This window comes from Salvelinus fontinalis, chromosome 5, assembly GCF_029448725.1.
Source record: "Salvelinus fontinalis isolate EN_2023a chromosome 5, ASM2944872v1, whole genome shotgun sequence".
In the NCBI taxonomy this organism is placed as follows: domain Eukaryota; kingdom Metazoa; phylum Chordata; class Actinopteri; order Salmoniformes; family Salmonidae; genus Salvelinus; species Salvelinus fontinalis.
Window position 1 is genome coordinate 10,148,742 of NC_074669.1, and position 22,971 is coordinate 10,171,712.

The 22,971-nt window shown below is 43.0% G+C and overlaps 1 protein-coding gene across 7 annotated transcripts in view; it reads left to right on the forward strand.

Annotated features, from left to right (window-relative positions):
- The window catches only part of LOC129855080 (receptor-type tyrosine-protein phosphatase zeta-like), a 119,367-nt gene that overhangs the window by 63,090 nt on the left and 33,306 nt on the right, over positions 1–22,971 (forward strand). For 6 of the 7 annotated variants that reach the window (XM_055922373.1, XM_055922374.1, XM_055922377.1 and 3 more), the window contains 5 exons: positions 10,860–11,039; positions 11,530–11,681; positions 14,663–14,758; positions 15,563–15,629; positions 17,409–17,566. In XM_055922373.1, coding sequence (XP_055778348.1) covers positions 10,860–11,039; positions 11,530–11,681; positions 14,663–14,758; positions 15,563–15,629; positions 17,409–17,566 — 653 coding nt within the window. Of the gene's footprint in view, positions 1–10,859; positions 11,040–11,529; positions 11,682–14,662; positions 14,759–15,562; positions 15,630–17,408; positions 17,567–22,971 lie in introns of those variants that run through there. The other variant, XM_055922380.1, reaches the window with a different exon arrangement.

A 22,971-nucleotide genomic window follows, 5' to 3' on the forward strand; every position in this document is an offset into this window, starting at 1 on the left:
TTTTCATCTTTAGCTCACAATCTGTGGATACTATACGATTAGAAAGGTTAAAAAAATTACGTAAAACATCACAGCACAGTTGAAAAATACACGGCACATGGAAATAAAATGAGGGTGGTCTACGGTGATAGGTGGGATGGGCTGAGAGTGGCTGAGGGGTGGGATTAAATAGTTTGTTTGGTAATGTATTACTGTTATGTGACTGCTTTATATAAAAGCACCATGTATGCAAAATGTCTATGCAAAATGTAAATGTAAAAGTTATGTATATGTACAAAACAGCCATCAGACTGCCATCAGACTGTTAAACAGCCATCACTAACATTGAGTGGCATCTGCCAACATGCAGACTCAATCTCTAGACACTTTTATAATTAACATTTGGATGTAATAAATGTATCACTAGTCACTTTAAATAATGCCACTTTATATAATGTTTACACACCCTACATTACTCATCTCATATGTATATAGTGTACTCTATACCATCTACTGCATCTTGCCTATGCCGCACGGCCATCGCTCATCCATATATTTATATGTACATATTCTTATTTATTCCTTTACACTTGTGTGTGTAAGGTAGTTGTTGTGAAATTGTTAGATTACTTGTCAGATATCACTGCATGGTCGGAACTAGAAGCACAAGCATTTCACTACACTCGCATTAACATCTGCTAACCATCTGTATGTGAACAATAAAATTTGATTTGAAGCTGTAAAAAAAAAAACGAAAAGATATTTGTTCTCCGAAGGGGTTAATAAAATAAATAAATAAATAAAATTAAAAAATATATATATCAACCTGGGGGCCCTGCAGGGGTGAATTCTTAGTCTCGTCCTGTACTCCCTGTTCACCCACAACTGTGTGGCTACACATGACTCCAACACCATGTTTGCTGACGACACGACGTGATAGGCCTGATCACCAACAACACCTATAGGGAGGAGGTCAGAGACCTGGCAGCGGTGCCAGGACAACATCTCCCTCAACGCCAGCAAGACAAAGGAGCTGATCATGGACTACAGAAAACAGAGGGCCGAGCACGCCCCCATCACATTGGCTGGGTTGTAGTGGAGCGGTTCGAGAGCTTCACGTTCCTCTATGTCCACATCACTAAGAATCTATCATGGGCCACACACACCAACACAGTTGTGAAGAGGGTACGACAATGCTTCTTCCCCCTCAGGAGGCTGAAAAGATTTGGAATAGGCCCTCAGATCCTCAGAAGGTTCAACAGCTGCACCATGTAGAGCATCTTGACTGGTTGCATCACTGCCTGGTAGCATCACCGCCTGGTATTCAGCCAGTATGCAGCCTTTCAAATTTGAGGAATAAAGAGCCTTTCAAATTTGAGGATTAAAACCCATATATTGATTGCACCCTACTCAGCTATCTCTCGTTGCCACTTTGGTCGTTGCCTCGCTGACAACTGGTTGCAGTGGTGGGATGCTCAGCAGAGTAGCGGTTGCTTAGCTTAAGTTAATTTGTTTTATCTTTTTGTTTTTAAAAACAAGAGGACCAATCATTGGACCAATACGGTACAAAGAAAAACCAGGACCGGGACCACCTCTCCATGTGGAGGGTGGGACTGAAGGCGGGGCGGAAGTAAGAGAGCCCATACCAGACGATCCAGGGGTTACCTCATTGGAGGAGATGGCCCTTCTGTTCAGGAGCAGCCTGATGTCTTGCAGCAGGCGCAAGACATCAGGCTGGAGTAGGAGGCCGAATAACAGGAACAGTGGAAGTGGCAGTGGAAGGCGATGCAACACCTTTTCAGGGTTCTGCAGAATGAGATCAAAACTATTCGACCCCTGTCCCTGACCACTCCCTATGTGGCTCTTCCGACGCCAATGGCATGGACATTGGCCTAGAGGCTGCAGGCTCCCTCCACGGCGAGGCTCTGGGCCCCAATGACCTTGACCCTCATCAGAATAACCCTTACCGTTCCCCATATGGCCCCAATCCAGATCCAGGTCCACATATAGGTCCGTATCGGGTCCAAGAGCCAAGGTTAGAGCAGATAAATGACAATGGCGACATTGAACATTATCTGGGATCTCTTTTAATCTTAGTTATTCAAGGGTCAGTGTAGCGTTCATATGGCCATTGGACCAGCACTGGGTTCTCTCTTGATGCTATTTATGCAATAGGCCTATAGATCAAAGTTTATCAAGGACAGCCGGGCAGGGGCGTGGGGGAGGGGCTGGGGCATGTTTAAGCTGGCATTGGCAGTCAGGATGAGGGGTGTCCCTGTCTGCCTGCCCCCCTGGCCCCATAATGCCCCCATTGTTGTGCCAGTCTCATGTGTCAAGCAGATTCAGTTTGTTGTGACGCTGAGCGAGACGAGAGGGGAGGTATGGGAGAGCTGTGTGGTAAAGAGAGCAAAGGGAAGCGGGAGAGAGAGAGTTGGGGTAGGGAGAAGTCGTGACAGTGACAGTGACAGAGAGAGTGAGAGAGGGGAGAACAGAGTGATAGAGAGGGGGAAGAGAGAGGATAGTTTTCCTTGTCATATCTAGTGAAAGAACGCGAGAGATGGGGAAGAAAGATAGATGATTGTGTGCACTGCCTGAGGGTCATAGTAAATATTCATAGTAAATTTCATAGTAAATTTCATAGTTTCATAGTAAATCTCTTTTTTAGAATATGCTTTATTACTCACTCTTTGTCAACCCTGCATATAATATTATCATCCCAATAATATAAAACTGTATCTACTGTAATTGAAGAGAAATACACATATTTTTGCTCCACAGTCTATGCTGTAATGGCTACTCCTAACCCACGTCATGTCTCATCCAAAACAGATCAGACAAGCACTGCTAGGCTAAACAGCAGCTCCTGACCAGGAGCCCTACTTTCCGAATATGGGTCCCAGAGACTAGCACAGGGAATTCTCTCACCACCAGGGAATTCTCCATGGCTGAAAAAAACTAAAGCAGAGTACCTCGAAGAGAGACCCAGGTGTTCCGGGGGGTTGTGTGTGTCAGTGGAGGCTGCTGAAAGGAGGACATAATAATGGCTGGAATGGAGTCAATAGAATGGTATCAACCACATCAAACACAAGGTTTCCATGTGGTTGACACCATTCCACCAAATCCATTCCAGCCATTATTAAAAGCTGTCCTCTCCTCAGCAGCCCGCGTGTGTGTGTGTGTGTGTGTGTGTGTGTGTGTGTGTGTGTGTGTGTGTGTGTGTGTGTGTGTGTGTGTGTGTGTGTGTGTGTGTGTGTGTGTGTGTGTGTGTGTGTGTGTGTGTGTTAAACTGTGCAAGAGATAGTGTATTGCGACCACACCAATACACTATCTCTTGCACAGTTCAACAGCTTGTGTCACAGTATTGTGCATATTTTTTAGATGCTGTCAACATTAGTTGAAAAGAAATTTAGGGTCATATTCTGACCTGAACTTTAGTGTCATCTCCCCATCTGATAACCCAAGCATAGGCCAATATGCCTACTTAATCATTTAAAGCATTTCAGTTTAAACTTGTCCAGTCTTTTCACCTACCAGTGGTCATGTAGAAAAGGAGAGAGAGCGAGGCCATGCAATTTCCTATTGGAACGAGGCCCTAAATGGCCTCCAATGATAACCAATACATTTCCTGGTTTCTCTCTCCACACACAATACCAAACCACTCTGTCAAACATCTTAGGATTCATGAAGATCAAATTAATTAAACATATTCAAATGCAAATCCCCAAATGAGAACAAGGAGGGAAACTGGAATGGGTTCAGATGATTTTCAAATAGGACATTAATTCCCAGGTATCTTCAGCGTCCCTGTTTAAAAAGCTATTTATGAAACCAAACTAGTCACTATGACTTGCATAGAAAGCAACAGTAATGGTGTCTTTTTGTAAGCACTAACGGAGGCTAACTCTTCCTTGGCTTGTTGGCCAAAGACTATGGGGGAATTCATGTTTTTTTTGGGGGGGGGGGGGTTAGGATAAACGCTGAAAATAGGTCTGTGATAAACACAGGCTTAGGAGATCTTCTACGTTTTGTTCTATGAGATAATTTTCAGCAGCTGACGTCCTCATTTGTGAATTGAAGCATTTATGTAATCGAAATAAGCACATGAAGCGCATAAAGGCTTCATAACTCATAAAAGTCATGTAAACTGACTGACATTATCTCATTGAATAAAATGTATAAGATCTCCTTTTTTCTGGAGGCAAGCCGAAGTTTGGAGACAAATTCTATGCCCCTTCGTCGGTGATTGGTCAACAGTAGGGATTCTTCAATAAAGTCTTTGCTGTCATTCAACGAGAGATGTTTTCATGCACATTTTAAAATGTAGAAATACTGCACTAAACAACTTAGTTAGACAAAGATATCCTCTGCAAAAACGTCAAAATTCATGACAGATTTCTTGAGTAATCTTACATTAATTCACTCTCTCCGTGGTTATCTGTTATTTCATTACTCACACACATGCAAGACAAGCCAGTCACAAGCAACTATTATTCTTAATTATTTTTTTATTTTATTTCACCTTTATTTAACCATTAAAGCTAGTTGAGAACAAGTTCTCATTTACAACTGCGACCTGGCCAAGATAAAGCAAAGCAGTGTGACAGAAACAACAACCCAGAGTTACACATGGAATAAACAAGCGTACAGTCAATAACACAATAGAAAAAAAAGAAAGTCTATATACAGTGTGCGCAAATGGCATGAGGTGGTAAGGCAATAAATAGGCCATAGTAGCAAAGTAATTTCAATTTAGCAGATTAACACTGGAGTGATAGATGAGCAGATGATGATGATCAGATGATGGTGTGTAAGTAGTGATACTGGTGTGCAAAAGAGCAGCAAAGTAAATAAAAACAATATGGGGATGCGGTAGGTAGATTGGGTGGGCTATTTACAGATGGACTATGTACAGCTACAGCTATCGGTTAGCCGCTCAGATAGCTGATGTTTAAAGTTAGTGAGGAAAGTGTAAGTCTCCAGCGTCAGCAATTTTGCAATTCGTTCCAGTCATTGGCAGCAGAGAACTGGAAGGAAAGGCGGCCAAAGGAGTTGTTGGCTTTGGAGATGACCAGTGAGATATACCTGCTGGAGCGTGTGCTACGGGTGGGTGTTGTCATCGTGACCATTAAGCTGAGATAAGGGGGAGCTTCACCCAGCATAGACTTATAGATGACCTGGAGCCAGTGGGTCTGGCGACGAATATGTAGCGAGGGCCAGCCAACTAGAGTGTACAGGTCGCAGTGGTGGGTAGTATATGGGGCTTTGGTGACAAAACAGATGTCACTGTGATAGACTACATCCAGTTTGCCGGGTAGAGTTTTGGAAGCGATTTTGTAGATGACATCGCCGAAGTCGAGGATCGGTAGGATAGTCAGTTTTACTAGGATAAGTTTGGCGGCGTGAGTGAAGGAGGCTCTGTTGCGAAATAGAAAGTCGATTCTAGATTTGATTTTGGATTGGAGATGTTTGATATGAGTCTGGAAGGAGAGTTTACATTCTAGCCAGACACCTAGGTATTTGTAGTTGTCCATGTGTTCTAGGTCAGAACCGTCCAGAGTAGTGATGCTAGTCGGGCGGGCGGGTGCGGGCAGTGAACGTTTGAAAATCATGCATTTGGTTTTGTTAGCGTTTAAGAGCAGTTGGAGGCCACAGAAGGAGTGTTGTATTGCATTGAAGCTTGTTTGGAGGTTAGTTAACACAGTGTCCAAAGAAGGGCCAGATGTATACAGAATGGTGTCGTCTGCATAGAGGTGGATCAGGGAATCACCCGCAGCAAGAGCGACATCGTTGATATATGATGTATACGGAGAAAAGAGTCAGTCTGAGAATTTAACCCTGTGGTACCCCCATAGAGACTGCCAGAGGTCCGGACAACAGGCCCTCCGAATTTACACACTGAACTTTGTCTGCGAAGTAGTTGGTGAACCAGGCGAGGCAGTCATTTGAGAAACCAAGGCTATTGAGTCTGCCGATAAGAATACAGTGATTAATGAACACTATGTCACTGGCAGCTCAAAATACGAGTCTACATGTCACTGGCAGCTCAAAATACGAGTCTACATGTCACTGGCAGCTCAAAATACGAGTCTACATGTCACTGGCAGCTCAAAATACGAGTCTACATGTCACTGGCAGCTCAAAATACGAGTCTACATGTCACTGGCAGCTCAAAATACTAGTCTACATGTCACTGGCAGCTCAAAATACGAGTCTACATGTCACTGGCAGCTCAAAATACGAGTCTACATGTCACTGGCAGCTCAAAATACTAGAGTAGTTATTAAGCACATACTCACTCAACTCGCGCACGCACGCACATAGAAACACACACACGTTTTGTTCTTCTATCCTTGTGGGGACCTAAAATTTATTGCCATTCAAAGGCTATTTTAAGTTTAGGGGTTAGGTTTGGAGTAAGGTTTGTGGCTAGGGTTAGGGTTACTGATTAAGGTTAAGATGAGGGTTAGATTTAGGGGTTAGAGAAAATAGCCGTAACCCTAAAGCTAACCTTAACCCTAAAGCTAACCTTAACCCTAATGCTAACCACTAACCCCAATTCCACCAGAGTGCCACTCCACTCCTAACCACCTGTGGAGTCATTGTTAAACAAATTGACCTTAAACCAGTTGAAGTCAATGTTGCAACACTTCACAGCCACAAGTACAAGTAGGCTACTAGGTAGAGGGACAGTACTTAACTAGAACTGTCCTAGCCAGACTATACCAACAAAAACTTATTGAAAGACAAAAATATACTTCATTTACTCTTGCAGAGATGCACTCCTCTCGTTGAATGGAAAGAACTGAAGTTTAACCAAGCATTTATCCTACCTCCCTTCATCTGAGCCTCAACGTGGTGTACACACAGATTCATCTGAGCCTCAACGTGGTGTACACACAGATTCATCTGAGCCTCAACGTGGTGTACACACAGATTCATCTGAGCCTCAACGTGGTGTACACACAGATTCATCTGAGCCTCAACGTGGTGTACACACAGATTCCTCTGAGCCTCTACGTGGTGTACACACAGATTCATCTGAGCCTCTACGTGGTGTACACACAGATTCATCTGAGCCTCAACGTGGTGTACACACAGATTCATCTGAGCCTCAACGTGGTGTACACACAGATTCATCTGAGCCTCAACGTGGTGTACACACAGATTCATCTGAGCCTCTACGTGGTGTACACACAGATTCATCTGAGCCTCAACGTGGTGTACACAGATTCATCTGAGCCTCAACGTGGTGTACACACAGATTCATCTGAGCCTCAACGTGGTGTACACACAGATTCATCTGAGCCTCAACGTGGTGTACACACAGATTCATCTGAGCCTCTACGTGGTGTACACACAGATTCATCCTGGAATAGTTGCGCAATGCACACATTATGGCCGTCAATTCATTTTATTTAGAAAATTGTATTTATTCGTTTTTCACATAGCATTCTATAAAACTTTTATGTGAAGTTCAATAACATATTTTTCCAACATCCAAATATCTACAATATTGTGACACAGGCTGTTAAACTGTGCAATAGCTACTTGTATTGGTGTGGCCTCATTTGATACTTTTTTGAAAAGGGTCTTTCCCTCACACACACACACGCACGCACACCAGCAGCAACTTATAATTGCCCACAACAGACAGACGATGGAGAATAGACTGTTGCATCATGTCCCCTCTGCTGCTGCTGCTGTGTGTGTGTGTGTGTGTGTGTGTAGCCATTGACATGCTAATGGTCTGACCCAGAACCCAGTATGACCTCATTCAGCCACATTGTCCTCTGGCTCTGTCACGATCGTGTGGAGGAGAGACGGACCAAAACGCAGCATGTGGAAAATAAGCCATCTTCTTTTATTTTACTACGAAGATGAACATGAAACGAAACACTATTACAAACTATACAAAAACAACAAACGACCGTGAAGCTATAAACGTAGTGCACACACACAGGCTACAAACGTTCAACATAGACAATTCCCCACAAACAGCTAAAGCCTATGGTTGCCTTAAATATGGCTCCCAATCAGAGACAACAATAACCAGCTGTCTCTAATTGAGACCCAATTCAGGCAACCATAGACTTTCCTAGATACCTACACTCAACCATAGACACAGCTAGACTACTATACTAAACATAAACCCACTACTCTAATAAACCCCCTAAACCTTACAACCACCCTAGACACTACAAAAACCACATACATTCCCCATGTCACACCCTGACCTAACCAAAATAATTAAGAAAACAAAGAATACTAAGGCCAGGGCGTGACAGGCTCAGATGGTTGTCTGCAGTATGTGGACCCCAGGACTTACAGTACATTCAGTTAGAAAAGGAAATAAAATGCTGCTAGTAAATCAAATCAAATTGCTTTGTTAATGTGCTTTGTTAACAACACGTGTAGACTAACATTGAAATGCTTACTTACGGACCCTTCCCAACAATGCAGAGACAAAAATGTAGAAGTAATGAAGTGTGCGTGTGTGTCTGATCCCTTCAGAAGGTGTCTTTACATAAGCCTAAGCAATGCATCCCAAATATATCTGGTGGAAACTTCAAGGCAAGTGAAATAAACTACACCCATACTCATTGATGTATGGGTGAGTGTTCTTGTTTTAGCCTAGCCTATGTCTGTGCCATGCCAGACATAGGCTATGTGTTGGCTAAAGGAGAAACAGACTGGCAACCAGGCTTGACAGGATAAGTTGCGTTACAGTAGAAGCAATGAAGCAACTCAAAGACGACTTTAGGACGCCCATACAACCAAGTGGTAGGCCTGGTCACCGGCAACGATGAGACAGCCTATAGGGAGCAGGTCAGAGACCTGGATGTGTGGTGCCAGGACAACAACCTCTCCCTCAATGTGAGCAAGACAAAGGAGCTAATCGTGGACTACAGGAAAAGGAGGGCTGAACAGACCCCCATTAACATCAACAGGGCTGTAGTGGAACGGGTCGAGAGTTTCAAGTTCCTTGGTGTCCACATCACCAACTGTCTATCATGGTCCAAACACACCAAGACAGTCGTGAAGAGGGCATGACAAAACCTTATCCCCTCAGGAGACTGAAAAGATTTGGCATGGGTCCTCAGATCCTCAAAAGGTTCTACAGCTGCTCCATCGAGAGCATCCTGACCGGTTGCATAACCGCCTGGTATGGCAACTGCTCGGCATCTGACCGCAAGGCGCTATAGAGGGTAGTTCGTACGGCCCAGGACATCACTGGGGCCAAGCTTCCTGAAATCCAGGACCTATATAATAGGCGTTGTCAGAGGAAAGCCCATAAAATTGTCAGAGACTCCAGTCACCCAAGTCATAGACTGTTTTCTCTGCTACCGCGCGGCAAGCGGTACCGGAGCACCAAGTCTAGGACCAAAAGGCTCCTTAACAGCTTCTACACCAAAGCCATAAGACTGCTGAACAATTAACCAAAGCCCCCCCCCCCCCTCCATTTGTTTTGTACACTGCTGCTACTCGCTGTTTATAATCTATGCATAGTCACTTCACCCCTACCTACATGTACAAATTACCTTTAACCTGTACCCCCGCACAATGACTTGGTACAGGTACCACCTGTGTATAGCCTCGTTATTGTGTTACATTTTATTATATTTGACTTTAGCTTATTTGGTCAATCTTTTCTTAACTCTTCTTGAACTGCACTGTTGGTGAAGGGCTTGTAAGTATTTCATGGTAAGGTCTACACTTGTTTTATTCGGCACGCGTGACAAATAAAGTTTGATTTGATTTACACTCAAAATGATATTGCCAGCCCCTTAGTTGATTCCAGTTGGAACATTCAAAGCAAAGAATAACCAAGAGTAGATGTTGAATGAAAGTTAATTTAAGTATTTACCAACATATTAGTCCTAACATGAAACATTGGCATTGCATGAAGTTGTTCTATCGTGTGGAATAGGCACATCAGTGCTATGCACAACCCCAGATCAACCCTAGCCCTTTCTCCTAAGCTCTTTATGTTGATCTGAAAGAATTGGATTGGACTCGATTCAACTGCACAACAAATCATCCAATCCACGATAACTTGAATCAGGTATCGGTGCTGGGATAAAACCTAAATGTGCACACCCTGTGGGTCCCCCAGGAATGGCTTGAGAAACTCCACAGTTCTAAATCAAATTTCAAGTCAAATTTTATTTGTCACTTGTTTTGTAAACAACAAGTGTAGACTAACAGTGAAATACTTACTTATGGGCCCTTCCCAACAATGCAGAGATACAAGAAATAATAAAAAAGTAATAACACATAATAATGAAATTAACGATAACTTGGCTATGTACAAGGGGCACCAGTACTGAGTCGATGTGCAGTGGTACGAGTTAATTGAGGTAGATATGTACATATAACAAGGAATAAAGTGACTAGGCAACAGGATAGATAATTAACAGAAGCAGCAGCGTATTTGTGATTAGTCAAAAAAGTTTGTGCACAAAGGGTAAATGCAGATAGTCCGGGTAGCTATTGGTAAATATTTAACTAACTATTTAGCATTCTTATTGCTTTGGGGTAGAAGCTGTTCAGGGTACTCTTGGTTCCAGACTGCGACAGCGGAGTGAACAGTCTATGGGCAGTGCGCACTACCCTCTATCACCCCAGTGACATCTCATCAAAGCAGACACACCTGAAGGTGATTAACTCATTAGCTTCCCACAGGAGCACACCTGCAACCAGTTAGTGCGTGATTAGAGAGGAAGAAACCAGAGTAAACTTCCGAAAAAGGGAAAACAACTGGGTTGGGTTTTGTAATGGATAACGGCATATGTACTTGTTTTGGGCAAGTTCATATAGCTGAGGCACAACCAAATATGTTTCTACTGTGCATTAAACACATTTCAACTCTCTCTCGGCAGGGACTCTAAACCAAAACAACTGGGCCAACAAGTACCCATCATGCAGCGATGCTAGACAGTCGCCCATCAACATCGAGGAGGACCTGACACAGGTCAAAGTTCAGTTCCAAAAGCTGAAGTTTGAGGGCTGGGAGGAGGCGATGTCTGATAGGACCACCATCAAGAATGACGGCAAGACCGGTATGAGCTCTCAGGTCACCAGAAGCCTTATCATAAAACCAGCCAGTAATGAAACTGTAAAGCTAAAGTAATACAATAAAATAATCAGCCATTAAGTCAGCTAGCTATTCAGTAGCCACACTGCCTGTCTCTGAGCCTGGTGGTCTGGGTCTTAATTACAGTCTAATTATAATATATACAAATATTGAGCATTGTTGTTATAGTGTATACTTATGGCACTTTTTAAACTGATGGTACAATTACTTGGTTCTGGTGGGGAGATAATTGAAGCTGTTTTTCCCTTTCTTGGTATGAAATTGGCATGAAATATAATACCCTACATGCTGTGAATGTAAATATGCGTGTGAATGTGCGCGTATGTGCATGTACACGTGAGAGCAAGAGTTTTTGTGTTCTCCATTGGCAGGCTTCAGGCCACATCAATATACTGTGTGTGTATGTGTATATTGGTTAATGGGTTCAAATAATGCTCTGTGTGTGTTCTCTCCAGTGGCGGTGAACCCAGAGGGGGACTTCTATGTGAGTGGAGGTGGGCTGAGGGGCAGGTTTAAGGTGGGGAGAATCACCTTCCACTGGGGCCGCTGTAACGCTTCCTCAGAGGGCTCCGAGCACAGTCTCAGTGGGGTCAAGTACCCTCTGGAGGTAAGTACTGACACTCACTCACACACAATCATGGCTAGCGGGAAGGTTGACTTTTTCTCTGGCTTAACCAACTAGGCTCGTCATTTAACAATTGTATTCGTATTTACAGATGGCATACGAGTTTGTTATTAAGGCACATGAAAGTTCACATGTTCGAGAAGGCATTTCTGCCCCCCAAAAAACATTTTGATTAAAAAAAAGTTTACGTTCAAATGTCTCTCCTGTGAAGTAGTGACCTGCGACCTGCGCTTAGTTTCCTGAAACGGGTCACATTAAAAAAAAAAAAAAAAGTTTACTAAGGGTTGTAACAGGCTGATTGGTCGGCTATATGAGCCAGTAAAGGGGTCTTTACTATTCTTAGGTAGCGGAATTACTTTTTCTTCTCTCCAGGCTTGACGGCACACTTTCTAGTAGGCTTAAAATGAAGATATGGCATATAGGAGTGGAAATATCGTCCACTATTATCCTCAGTAATTTTCCATCCAAGTTGTCAGACCCCAGTGGATTGTTATTGGTGATAGACAACAATCATTCTTTCACCTCTTCCACACTCACTTTACGGAATTCAAAATTACAATGCTTGTCTTTCTATATAATATATAATTTGGTCAAATATACTTGGATGTGTAGTGTCAGCGTTTGTTGCTGGCTTGTCATGCCTAAATTTGCTAATCTTGCCAATGAAAAAAATCATTAAAGTAGTTGGCAATATCAGTGGGTTTGTGATGAATGAGCCATCTGATTCAATGAATGATGGAGCTGAGCTTGCCTTTTTGCCCAAAATGTTATTTAAGGTGCTCCAAAGCTTTTTACTATCATTCTTTGTCATTTATCTTTGTTTCATAGTGTAGTTTCTTCTTTTGAGTCAATTTAGTCACATGATTTCTCAATTTGCAGCACGTTTGCCAATCGATTGTGCTGCCAGTCTTATTTGCCATTCCTTTTGTCTCATCCCTCTCAACCATACACTGTTTCAATTCCTCCTCAATTCAAGGGGATTTAACAGTTTTTACAGTTATTTTCTTAATGGGTGCATGCTTAGTAACTGGAATAAATAATTTCATAAACATGTCAAGTGCCGCATCTGGTTGCTCCTCATTAAACTCAATACACTCCTCATTAGCAAATATTCTTTACATCATCAACATACACTATATTAGGCCCAGCCTTTGGAACTTTGGTTTTCGTAGATATGGCTACTATATTGTGATCACTACATCCAATGGATTTGGATACTGCTTTAAAGCAAATTTCTGCAGCATTAGTAAAGATGTGATCAATATTTGTTGATGATTTCATTTCTGGTTTGTTGACTGATAACCTGAACCAGGTTGCAGAAACTGGTTATAGTTTGAAGCTGTTTCTTGAGCGGTCAGCCTGATGAAAGCCAGTCCATATTGAAATCAGTGTACAGTCGTGGCCAAAAGTTTTGAGAATGACACAAATATTAATTTTCACAGTCTGCTGCCTCAGTTTGTATGATGGCAATTTGCATATACTCCAGAATGTTATGAAGAGTGATCAGATGAATTGCAGTTAATTGCAAAGTCCCTCTTTGCCATGCAAATGAACTGAATCCAAAAAAACATTTCCACTGCATTTCAGCCCTGCCACAAAAGGACCAGCTGACATCATGTCAGTGATTTTCTTGTTAACACAGGTGTGAGTGTTGACGAGGACAAGGCTGGAGATCACTCTGTTATGCTGATTGAGTTCGAATAACTTACTGGAAGCTTCAAAAGGAGGGTGGTGCTTGGAATCATTGTTCTTCCTCTGTCAGCCTTGGTTACCTGCAAGGAAACACGTGCCGTCATTGCTTTGCACAAAAAGGGCTTCACAGGCAAGGATATTGCTTCCAGTAAGATTGCACCTAAATCAACCATTTATGGATCATCAAGAACTTCAAGGAGAGAGGTTCAATTGTTGTGAAGAAGGCTTCAGGGCGCCCAAGAAAGTCCAGCAAGCGCCAGGACCGTCTCCTAAAGTTGATTCAGCTGCGGGATTGGGGCACCACCAGTACAGAGCTTGCTCGGGAATGGCAGCAAGACTTTTGGAGGATGGCCTGGTGTCAAGAAGGGCAGCAAAGAAGCCACTATTCTCTAGGAAAAACATCGGGGACAGACTGATATTCTGCAAAAGGTACAGGGATTGGACTGCTGATGACTGGGGTGAAGTCATTTTCTCTGAATCTCCTTCCCGATTGTTCGGTGCATCCGGAAAAATAGCTTGTCCGGATAAGACAAGGTGAGCGCTACCATCAGCCCTGTGTAATGCCAACAGTAAAGCATCCTGAGACCATTCATGTGTGGGGTTGCTTCTTAGCCAAGAGAGTGGGCTCACTCACAATTTTGCCTAAGAACACATCCATGAATAAAGAATGATATCAACACATCCACCGAGAGCAACTTCTCCCAACCATCCAGGAACAGTTTGGTGACGAACAATGCCTTTTCCCGCATGATGGAGCACCTTGCCATAAGGCAAAAGTGATAACTAAGTGGCTCGGGGAACAAAACATTGATATTTTGGGTCCATGGCCAGGAAACTCCCCAGACCTTAATCCCTAATCCCATTGAGAACTTGTGGTCAATCCTCAAGAGGCGGGTGGACAAACAAACCCCCACAAATTCTGACAAATTCCAAGCATTGATTATGCAAGAATGGGCTGGCAACAGTCAGGATGTGGCCCAGAAGTTAATTCACAGCATGCCAGGGCGGATTACAGAGGTCTTGAAAAAGAAGGGTCAACACTGCAATTATTTACTCTGCATCAACTTCATGTAATTGTCAATAAAAGCTTGTAATTATACTTCAGTATTCCATTGTAACATCTGAAAAAAATATCTAAAGACACTGAGTCAGCAGACTTTGTGAAAATTAATATTGGTGTCATTCTCAAAACTTTTGGCCACGACTGTAGTGTTCAATGACAGTACATAGGATATCAACCATCTCCTGTACCTTATCTCTATCTGTTCCAGATGCAGATCTACTGTTATGAAGCGCTTCACTTTGAGTCCATAGACCAGGCCATCAAGGACGGGGGCAGGATCACAGCTCTCTCTGTGCTGTTAGAGGTGTGTTTGTATGTTTTGACTTGCTATGGCCATGTAATAAATGTCTGGAGCAAATAGTGTGTTAAGTGTTGCTCCAGCAGGGCGTGGTTTAGGTAGGTAGGTACTATAGGTAGAGCGGGTGTTCTTGAGGGGGTTCAGGCAGGTAGGTACTCTAGGTAGATTAGCTGTCAACACTGACAGGAAGAGTGTATTTGCGCTGTCTGTGTGTTTATGCATTTGTGTGTGTGTGTGTGTATGACCTGAGTCAAGAGTGTGTAGTGGATACTTTTCCACCCATACCGGCAAGGATTTTCATAGTCGATGAGGGATGACATATCTACTTGCAATGGCATGACTTACCATTAGGTAGAAGAGGCAATTGGCTCACATCATCAAGGGGCCTCGTGAGCTAGCATAATTTAGAAAAAAACTATGCTAGTATTATTATTTTTTGTACAATTATTCCACACGAGGCCCCTAGATTAGGCTAAACTCCGCTACCGACCCTGATATCAAAAGGGACAGGATAGTGGAACTGATTACCCACCACAGTATCAGACTGAGCACAGATTAGACATGCATTATAGAGTTTGGGTTCAGCAGGCGATTACACAGTCTCTAGCTATTAGCTTGCATCAGTGTGAGCTTCAGCTTAGCATCATTGTTAGCTTCAGCTTAGTTTAGCATCAGTGTTAGCTTCAGTTTAGCGGGTCACAGCTTTAAAGCAGCCTAAAAATGTAGGGACACAAAAAAAGTGGAGAGGAGAGGAAGCCACTGTAGACTTTTGAGAGGTCTGACTAACATGTTTCCATTCCCTCTTTACAGACAGGCATCGAAGACAATGACAACTACATGTCCATTATCGACGGAGTCAACAGGGTCAGCCGATTCGGTATGCCAACCTGACCTACAGTAACCTTAAACTCCTCCAATGCTCACCTTAAAATAGTGTATTTAATGTAACGACTTGCTAGGCGTGGCTGGTAGGATGTCAATGATGAGGAACATCGACAAGAACAATGGCGTATTTATTCAAATAAATGGGTTCACAAAAAGGATGGTCAAAAAATGTCACTCAAAACCACTCCCACACACAGGGGATAAACTTAATTTAGACTGGAACTTAACTTAAGAGTCTAAATAGCTGGGCTGCTATCCAGCTTAGCAGCCAATTGTTCTTTCCAGTTTTTTCTTCCTGTGGAAAGTCGAAGTGCATGGGCTTGCTCCAAATGTCTGTAGAGCTCAGCCTCCGGCATCCAGCAAGGAGCTCCTCCCCTGTGCAACTGAAACAGCACCTTAAATGTCTCCTCTGTGCTGCAGCCTAAAGCATAGTGTATACTTCCCAGTCAAAACAGCTTGCACATATATTGCGACTACATTTTGTGACGTTTTTTTGTTTGTTTTGGGGGTTGGTAGGGTTTTAGCACACACAATTATTTCTTGAGGCAAACCGAAGTTCGTAGTCGAAGTCTATGCCCCTTCGTCAGTGATTGGTCAACAGTAGGGATTCTTCAATGAAGAGTTTGTTGTCTTTCAACTAGACAACTACTTTTTATGCACATTTTTTCCCTTGAAAAATACTGCACCAAACATCTTAGTTAATTTAAAATTGCACGACCTAAGACCTCCTTGTAAAAATTAATGACAGATTTCTTGATTTAACTTTGATTGATTCAAACTGTTTTGAGGGTATGTTGTTGATATGGCATCTCAAGAGAAACAAACAACATTAATATTGCCGCTTTTTTCTAGTTTTTCAAGCGAGGGTCTTTAGGGACTATGTGAGACGAGATGTTCACTTCGCCTAGTCGAGTTCTGCTAAGAGCAAACCGAACCTATGTATGCGGACACCTTAATGACGCAGAGTGGCTTCAGGTGCACGGTGTGGCACTGCAACCTAGCTTGCTGCAGCCTAATCTGCTGGTTGTGGTGTGTGGCTGACGCCCCAAATAGTGGCATTCCCCGGCCACACCACCTGGGGTGCCACACTAAGTTAACCAAACACAAAGCCACATTATCCAAGCGTAGCTATAAACCACTAGTTTGTGTTTCCTTATAGATGTATTACTGCACAGTACTAATTAAAGGTCTGCATAGCCTGGGCTATTAGAAACTGGGTGGTTCGAGCTCTGAATGCTGATTGGCTGAAAGGTATGACAAAACATTTATTTTTACTGTTCTAATTACCTTTGTAACCAGTTTATATAATAAAGCACCTCAGGGTTTGTGGTATGTGGCCGATATAGCACAGTTAAGGGCTGTATCCACGCACACCGTGTTGCATCGTGCGTTAGAACAGCCCTGAGCTGTGGTATATTGGCCATATACCACGCCTCCTCTTGCTTTATGGCTTAAGTGTAGTTAATTCATGCTAATGGAAGTTGAAGTTTGTCATGCAATTAGGCGTTACAGAGGAATTCAGTGCATCAGCTCAATGTTGTGGGTAATGTCAAGCTCTTATGAAAGGTAGTTGTACAAACTTTGTACAGATTTAAAGTCAAGTGCCACTCTACCACACAGTCATACACCCACTATCTCACTGTGTCATGATAATGAAACATTTGATGTTTATGTTGTCTATCCTCTCTTTCTCACTACTTTATTTTGCCTTCCGTGCATTTTCATCTTACACATGTCCCCCTCTTTTCTCCTCTCCCCTCCTTTTCTCAAGGTAAGAGTGGGATGGTGGGTTCCTTCTCTCTCCGTGGCCTCCTGCCCAACTCAACAGATAAGTACTTCACCTACAATGGCTCCCTCACCACCCCACCCTGCACTGATACCGTGGAGTGGATTGTCTTCAAGAACACTGTGGCCATCTCCGACACGCAGGTGTGTGTGTGTGTGTGTAAAAGCAGATAGTGTGTGTAGAAATATTGTTTTTGTTAGTACAGAAGAGAAAGGGAGAGAGAGGGAGAGTGCTGGGCGCCTCCTCATCTCCCTGTTTGTCCACTGTCATATGACAGTTGTCTTTTTATAGTATGATTGGGTTGGGTGGGAGCTTAACATATGCTCCTTCAAGTCGCTATTCATAATTGGTTGTAGCTCTGTGTGTCTGTTTCTTTGTGTGTGTGTGTGTGTGTGTGTGTGTGTGTGTGTGTGTGTGTGTGTGTGTGTGTGTGTGTGTGTGTGTGTGTGTGTGTGTGTGTGTGTGTGTGTGTGTGTGTGTGAGACCCTTTTGATAAGGTATCAAATGAGTGTGTGTGTGTCAGTACCATGTGTTTCATTTTAAGCAGAGTGAAGGCCTCTGTCTATATTTCTTGGATTTAATGACCGCATGTGTACACCTCAGGTAACACCTGTCAATTACAAATACCCTGAGGGCTACAGGGAAGACACACACACACACACTCTCTCTCTCACTCATTTCATCAAATCAAATGTATTTATAAACCCCTTCTTACATCAGCTGATATCTCAAAGTGCTGTACAGAAACCCAGCCTAAAACCCAAAACAGCAAGCAATGCAGGTGTAGAAGCACGGTGGCTAGGAAAAACTCCCTAGAAAGGCCAGAACCTAGGAAGAAACCTAGAGAGGAACCAGGCTATGAGGGGTGACCAGTCCTCTTCTGGCTGTGCCAGGTGGAGATTATAACAGAACATGGCCAAGATGTTCAAAAGTTCATACATAACCAGCAGGGTCAAATAATAATAATCACAGTGGTTGTCGAGGGTGCAACAGGTCAGCACCGCAGGAGTAAATGTCAGTTGGCTTTTCAGGTCTGGGACAGGTAGCACATCCGGTGAACAGGTCACGTTTGCATAGCCGCAGGCAGAACAGTTGAAACTGGAGAGGCAGCACGGCCAGGTTGACTGGGGACAGCAAGGAGTCATCAGGCCAGGTAGTCCTGAGGCATGGTCCTAGGGCTCAGGTCCTCCTCCGAGAGAGAAAGAAAGAATTAGAGAGATCATACTTAAATATACACAGGACATCGGATAAGACAGGAGAAATACTCCAGATATAACAGGCTGACCCTAGCCCCCCCCCACACATAAACTACTGCAGCATATATACTGGATGCTGAGACAGGAGGGGTTGGGAGACACTGTGGCCCCGTCCAACGATACACCCGGACAGGGCCAAACAGGCAGGGTGTAACCCCACCCACTTTGCCAAAGCACAGCCCTCACACCACTAGAGGCATATCTTCAACCACCAACTTACCATCCTGAGTCAAGGCAGAGTATAGCCCACAAAGATCTCCGCCACGGCACAACCCGAGGGGGGTCGCCAACCCAGACAGGAAGATAACGTCAGTGACTAAACTCACTCAAGTGACGCACCCTTCCTAGGGACGGCATGGAAGAGCACCAGTAAGCTAGTGACTCAGCCCCTGTAATAGGGTTAGAGGCAGAGAATCCCAGTGGAGAGAGGGGAACCGGTCAGGCAGAGACAGCAAGGGCGGTTCGTTGCTCCAGTGCCTTTCTGTTCACCTTCACCTTCACCGTCACTCCTGGGCCAGACTACACTCAATCATAGGACCTACTGAAGAGATGAGTCTTCAATAAAGACTTAAAAGTTGTGACCGAGTCTGCGTCTCTCACATGGGTAGGCAGACCATTCCATAAAAATGGAGCATTGTAGGAGAAAGCCCTGCTTCCAGCTGTTTCCTTAGAAATTCTAGGGACAGTTAGGAGGCCTGCGTCTTGTGACCGTAGCATACGTGTAGGTATGTACGGCAGGACCAAATCAGAAAGATAGGTAGGAGCAAGCCCATGTAATGCTTTGTAGGTTAGCAGTAAAACCTTGAAATCAGTCCTTGCCTTAACAAGAAGCCAGTGTAGAGAGGCTAGCACTGGAGTAATATGATCAATATGATTCTAGCAGCCGTGTTTAGCACTAACTGAAGTTTATTTAGTGCTTTATCCGGGTAGCCGGAAAGTAGAGCATTGCAGTAGTCTAACCTAGAAGTAACAAAAGCATGGATTAGTTTTTCTGCATCATTTTTGGACAGAAAGTTTCTGATTTTTCCAATGTTACGTAGATGGAAAAAAGCTGTCCTTGAAACAGTCTTGATATGTTCGTCAAAAGAGAGATCAGGGTCCAGAGTAACGCCGAGGTCCTTCACAGTTTTATTTGAGACGACTGTACAACCATCAAGATTAATTGTCACATTCAACAGAAGATCTCTTTGTTTCTTGGGACCTAGAACAAGCATCTCTGTTTTGTCCAAGTTTAAAAGTAGGACATTTGCAGCCATTCACTTTCTTATGTCTAAAAAACAGGCTCCAGCGAGGGAAATTTTGGGGCTTTTTGGGGATACCTTTTCCTTTCAACTCTTTAACTGTTGACATCCTGTTGTCTGACAGTAGCCTCACACAAGCTCTTTCTCTTTTAACTGGCTTTCAATCTGCATGGTTTGGATCATGTATGGTATGATAATGTCACGTCTCAAGTTTCAAAAGACTTTGAAAGGTCATTTTGGGATCATTGTTCCTCTGTTGTGTAGCTTTTCAAGCACTCCCTCGAGGCGTAAAGGAACACTTGCTTTTATGGGATAACATGACCATATTGTCAGTCGTGCATACAGTCTACAGTGAGATCCAAAATGATTCGGGCAGTGACCCATTTTGTGTTGTTTTGGCTCTGTACTCCATCACTTTGGATTTGAAAAGTGCAGACTGCCAGCTTTAATTTGAGGGTATTTTAATCCATATTGGTTGAAACGTTTAGAAATTGCAGCACTTTTTGTACATCGTCCCCCCATTTTAGGGGACCAAAAGTATTGTGACAAATTCACTTATGTTTATCAAAGTAGTAAAAAGTTAAGTATTTGTTTCTAAACACTTCTACATGAATGTGGATGCAACCATGATTGCGGATAATCCTCAATGGATCGTGAATAATGATGAGTGAGAAAGTTGGATGCACAAATATCGTACTTCCAAGACATGCTAACCTCTCACCATTACAATAACAGGGGAGGTTAGCATTTTTAGGGGGGTATGATATTTGTGCGTCTAACTTTCTCACTCATCGTTATTCACGATTCATTTCCGGATTATCCTTAATCATGGTAGTATCCACATTAATGTAGAAGTCTTTAGAAACATATTCTATTCTTATTTACAGTAAAAGTGACACAAATTATATAATGCATTATTAATAATTAATTTAAATTGGGCACAAAATAATCTGAAACACAACCAAAACAAACAGCAAATGCTTCCAACCAGTTTGTATAGTCACAAGGTTGATGTAGTCATTAAGTGCTATGAATATGGGATCAAAAACTTAACTTTTTACTACTTTAATACAGATAAAAGTGAATTTGTCCCAAAACTTTTGGTCCCCTAAATGAAGGGACTATGTACAAAAAGTGCTGTAATGAAAAGACCCTCAAACTAAAGCTAACAGTCTGCCCTCAAATCCAAAGGGCTAGAGTAAAGACCCCCCCCCCCCCCCCAAAAAAAAAGTTTACTAAAAATAAATGTCACTGTCCCAATACTTTTGGAGCTCACTGTATATTCAAACAAGCTACAATGTCCTCATCAGCGTTTTTTTGATTGCTTTCATTAATAACCAGTCATAAGTATTTATAAGTAGTGTATGTACTATTATTAAATGAGTATTTCAGCAAGTACAAATGTTAAACCTTATTACTACTGTGTGTTTCTAAACAACACCACAATATACCAGAGGTTGCCTGAGGCCCTAATTGTTTTCAGTCACTGTTTTGGCCCCCAGTCACACTCACAGCCACTCTGGTTGGAATGCTCTGTGAGTCAGAGCTATTTACAGTGCATTCAAAAAGTAATCAGACCCCTTGATTTTTTTCATATTTTGTTACATTACAACCTTATTCTAAAATGGATTGGGGCAAACATTTGCTCATCAATCTACACACAATACCCCATAATGACAAAGCAAAAACAGCTTAAAAAAATACAACAGAAATATTACATTTACATAAGTATTCAGACCCTTTACTCAGTACTTTGTTGAAGTACCTTTGGCAACGATTACAGCCTCAAGTCTTCTTGGGTATGACGCTACAAGCTTGGCACACCTGTATTTGGAAGTTTCTCCCTTTATTCTCTGCAGATCCTCTCAAGCTCTGTCAGGTTGTATGGGTAGCGTCGCTGCACAGCTATTTTCAGGTCTCTCCAGAGATGTTCAATCAGGTTCAAGTCTGAGCTCTGGCTGGGCCACTCAAAGATAGTCAGAGACTTGTCCTGAAGCCTGCATTGTCTTGGCTGTGTGCTTAGGGTTATTGTCCTGTTGGAAGGTTAACCTTTGCCCCAGTCTGAGGTCCTGGAGCAGGTTTTCATCAAGGATCTCTCTGTACTTTGCTCCGTTCATCTTCCCTTAGATCCTGACTAGTCTCCCAGTCCCTGCTGCTGAAAAACATCCCCACAGCATGATGCTGCCACCACCATGCTTCGCCGTAAGGATGGTGCCAGGTTTCCTCCAGATGTGACGCTTGGCATTCAGGCCAAAGAGTTCAATCTTGGTTTCATCAGACTAGTCCTTTAGGTCCTTTTGGCAAACTCAAGCTGTCATCTGCCTTTTACTGAGGAGTGGCTTCCATAAATGCCTGATTGGTGGAGTGCTGTAGAGATGGTTGTCATTCTTGAAGGTTCTCCCATCTAGACAGAGGAACACTAGCGCTCTGTCAGTGACCATCGGGTTCTTGGTCACCTCCGCCTGATTGCTCAGTTTGGCCGGGCGGCCAGCTCTAGGAAGTGTTTTGGTGGTCCCAAATTTCTTCCACTTAAGAATGATGGAGGTCACTGTGTTCTTGGGGACCTTCAATGCTGCAGACATGTTTTGGTACCCTTCCCCAGATCTGTGCCTCGACACAATCCTGTCTCAGAGCTCTAAAGACAATTACTTCGACCACATGCTTTGGTTTTTGCTCTGACATGCACTGTTAACGGTGGGACCTTATATAGACAGGTGTGTGCCTTTCCAAATCATGTTCAATCAATTGAATTTACCACAGGTGAACTCCAATCAAGTTGTAGAAACATCTCAAGGATGATCAATATAAATTACATTTCGAGTCTCATAGCAAAGGGTCTGAATACTTATGTAAATAAGTTATCTGTTTTTAATTTTTAATACATTTGCAAAAATTTCTAAAAACCTGTTTTTGCTGTGTCATTATGGGGTATTTTATGTAGATTGATGAGGAACATGTTTTATTTAATCCATTTTAGAATAAGGCTGTAATTGATCTAAATGTGGAAAAAGGGAAGAGGACTGAATATTTTCTGAATGCACTGTATATACA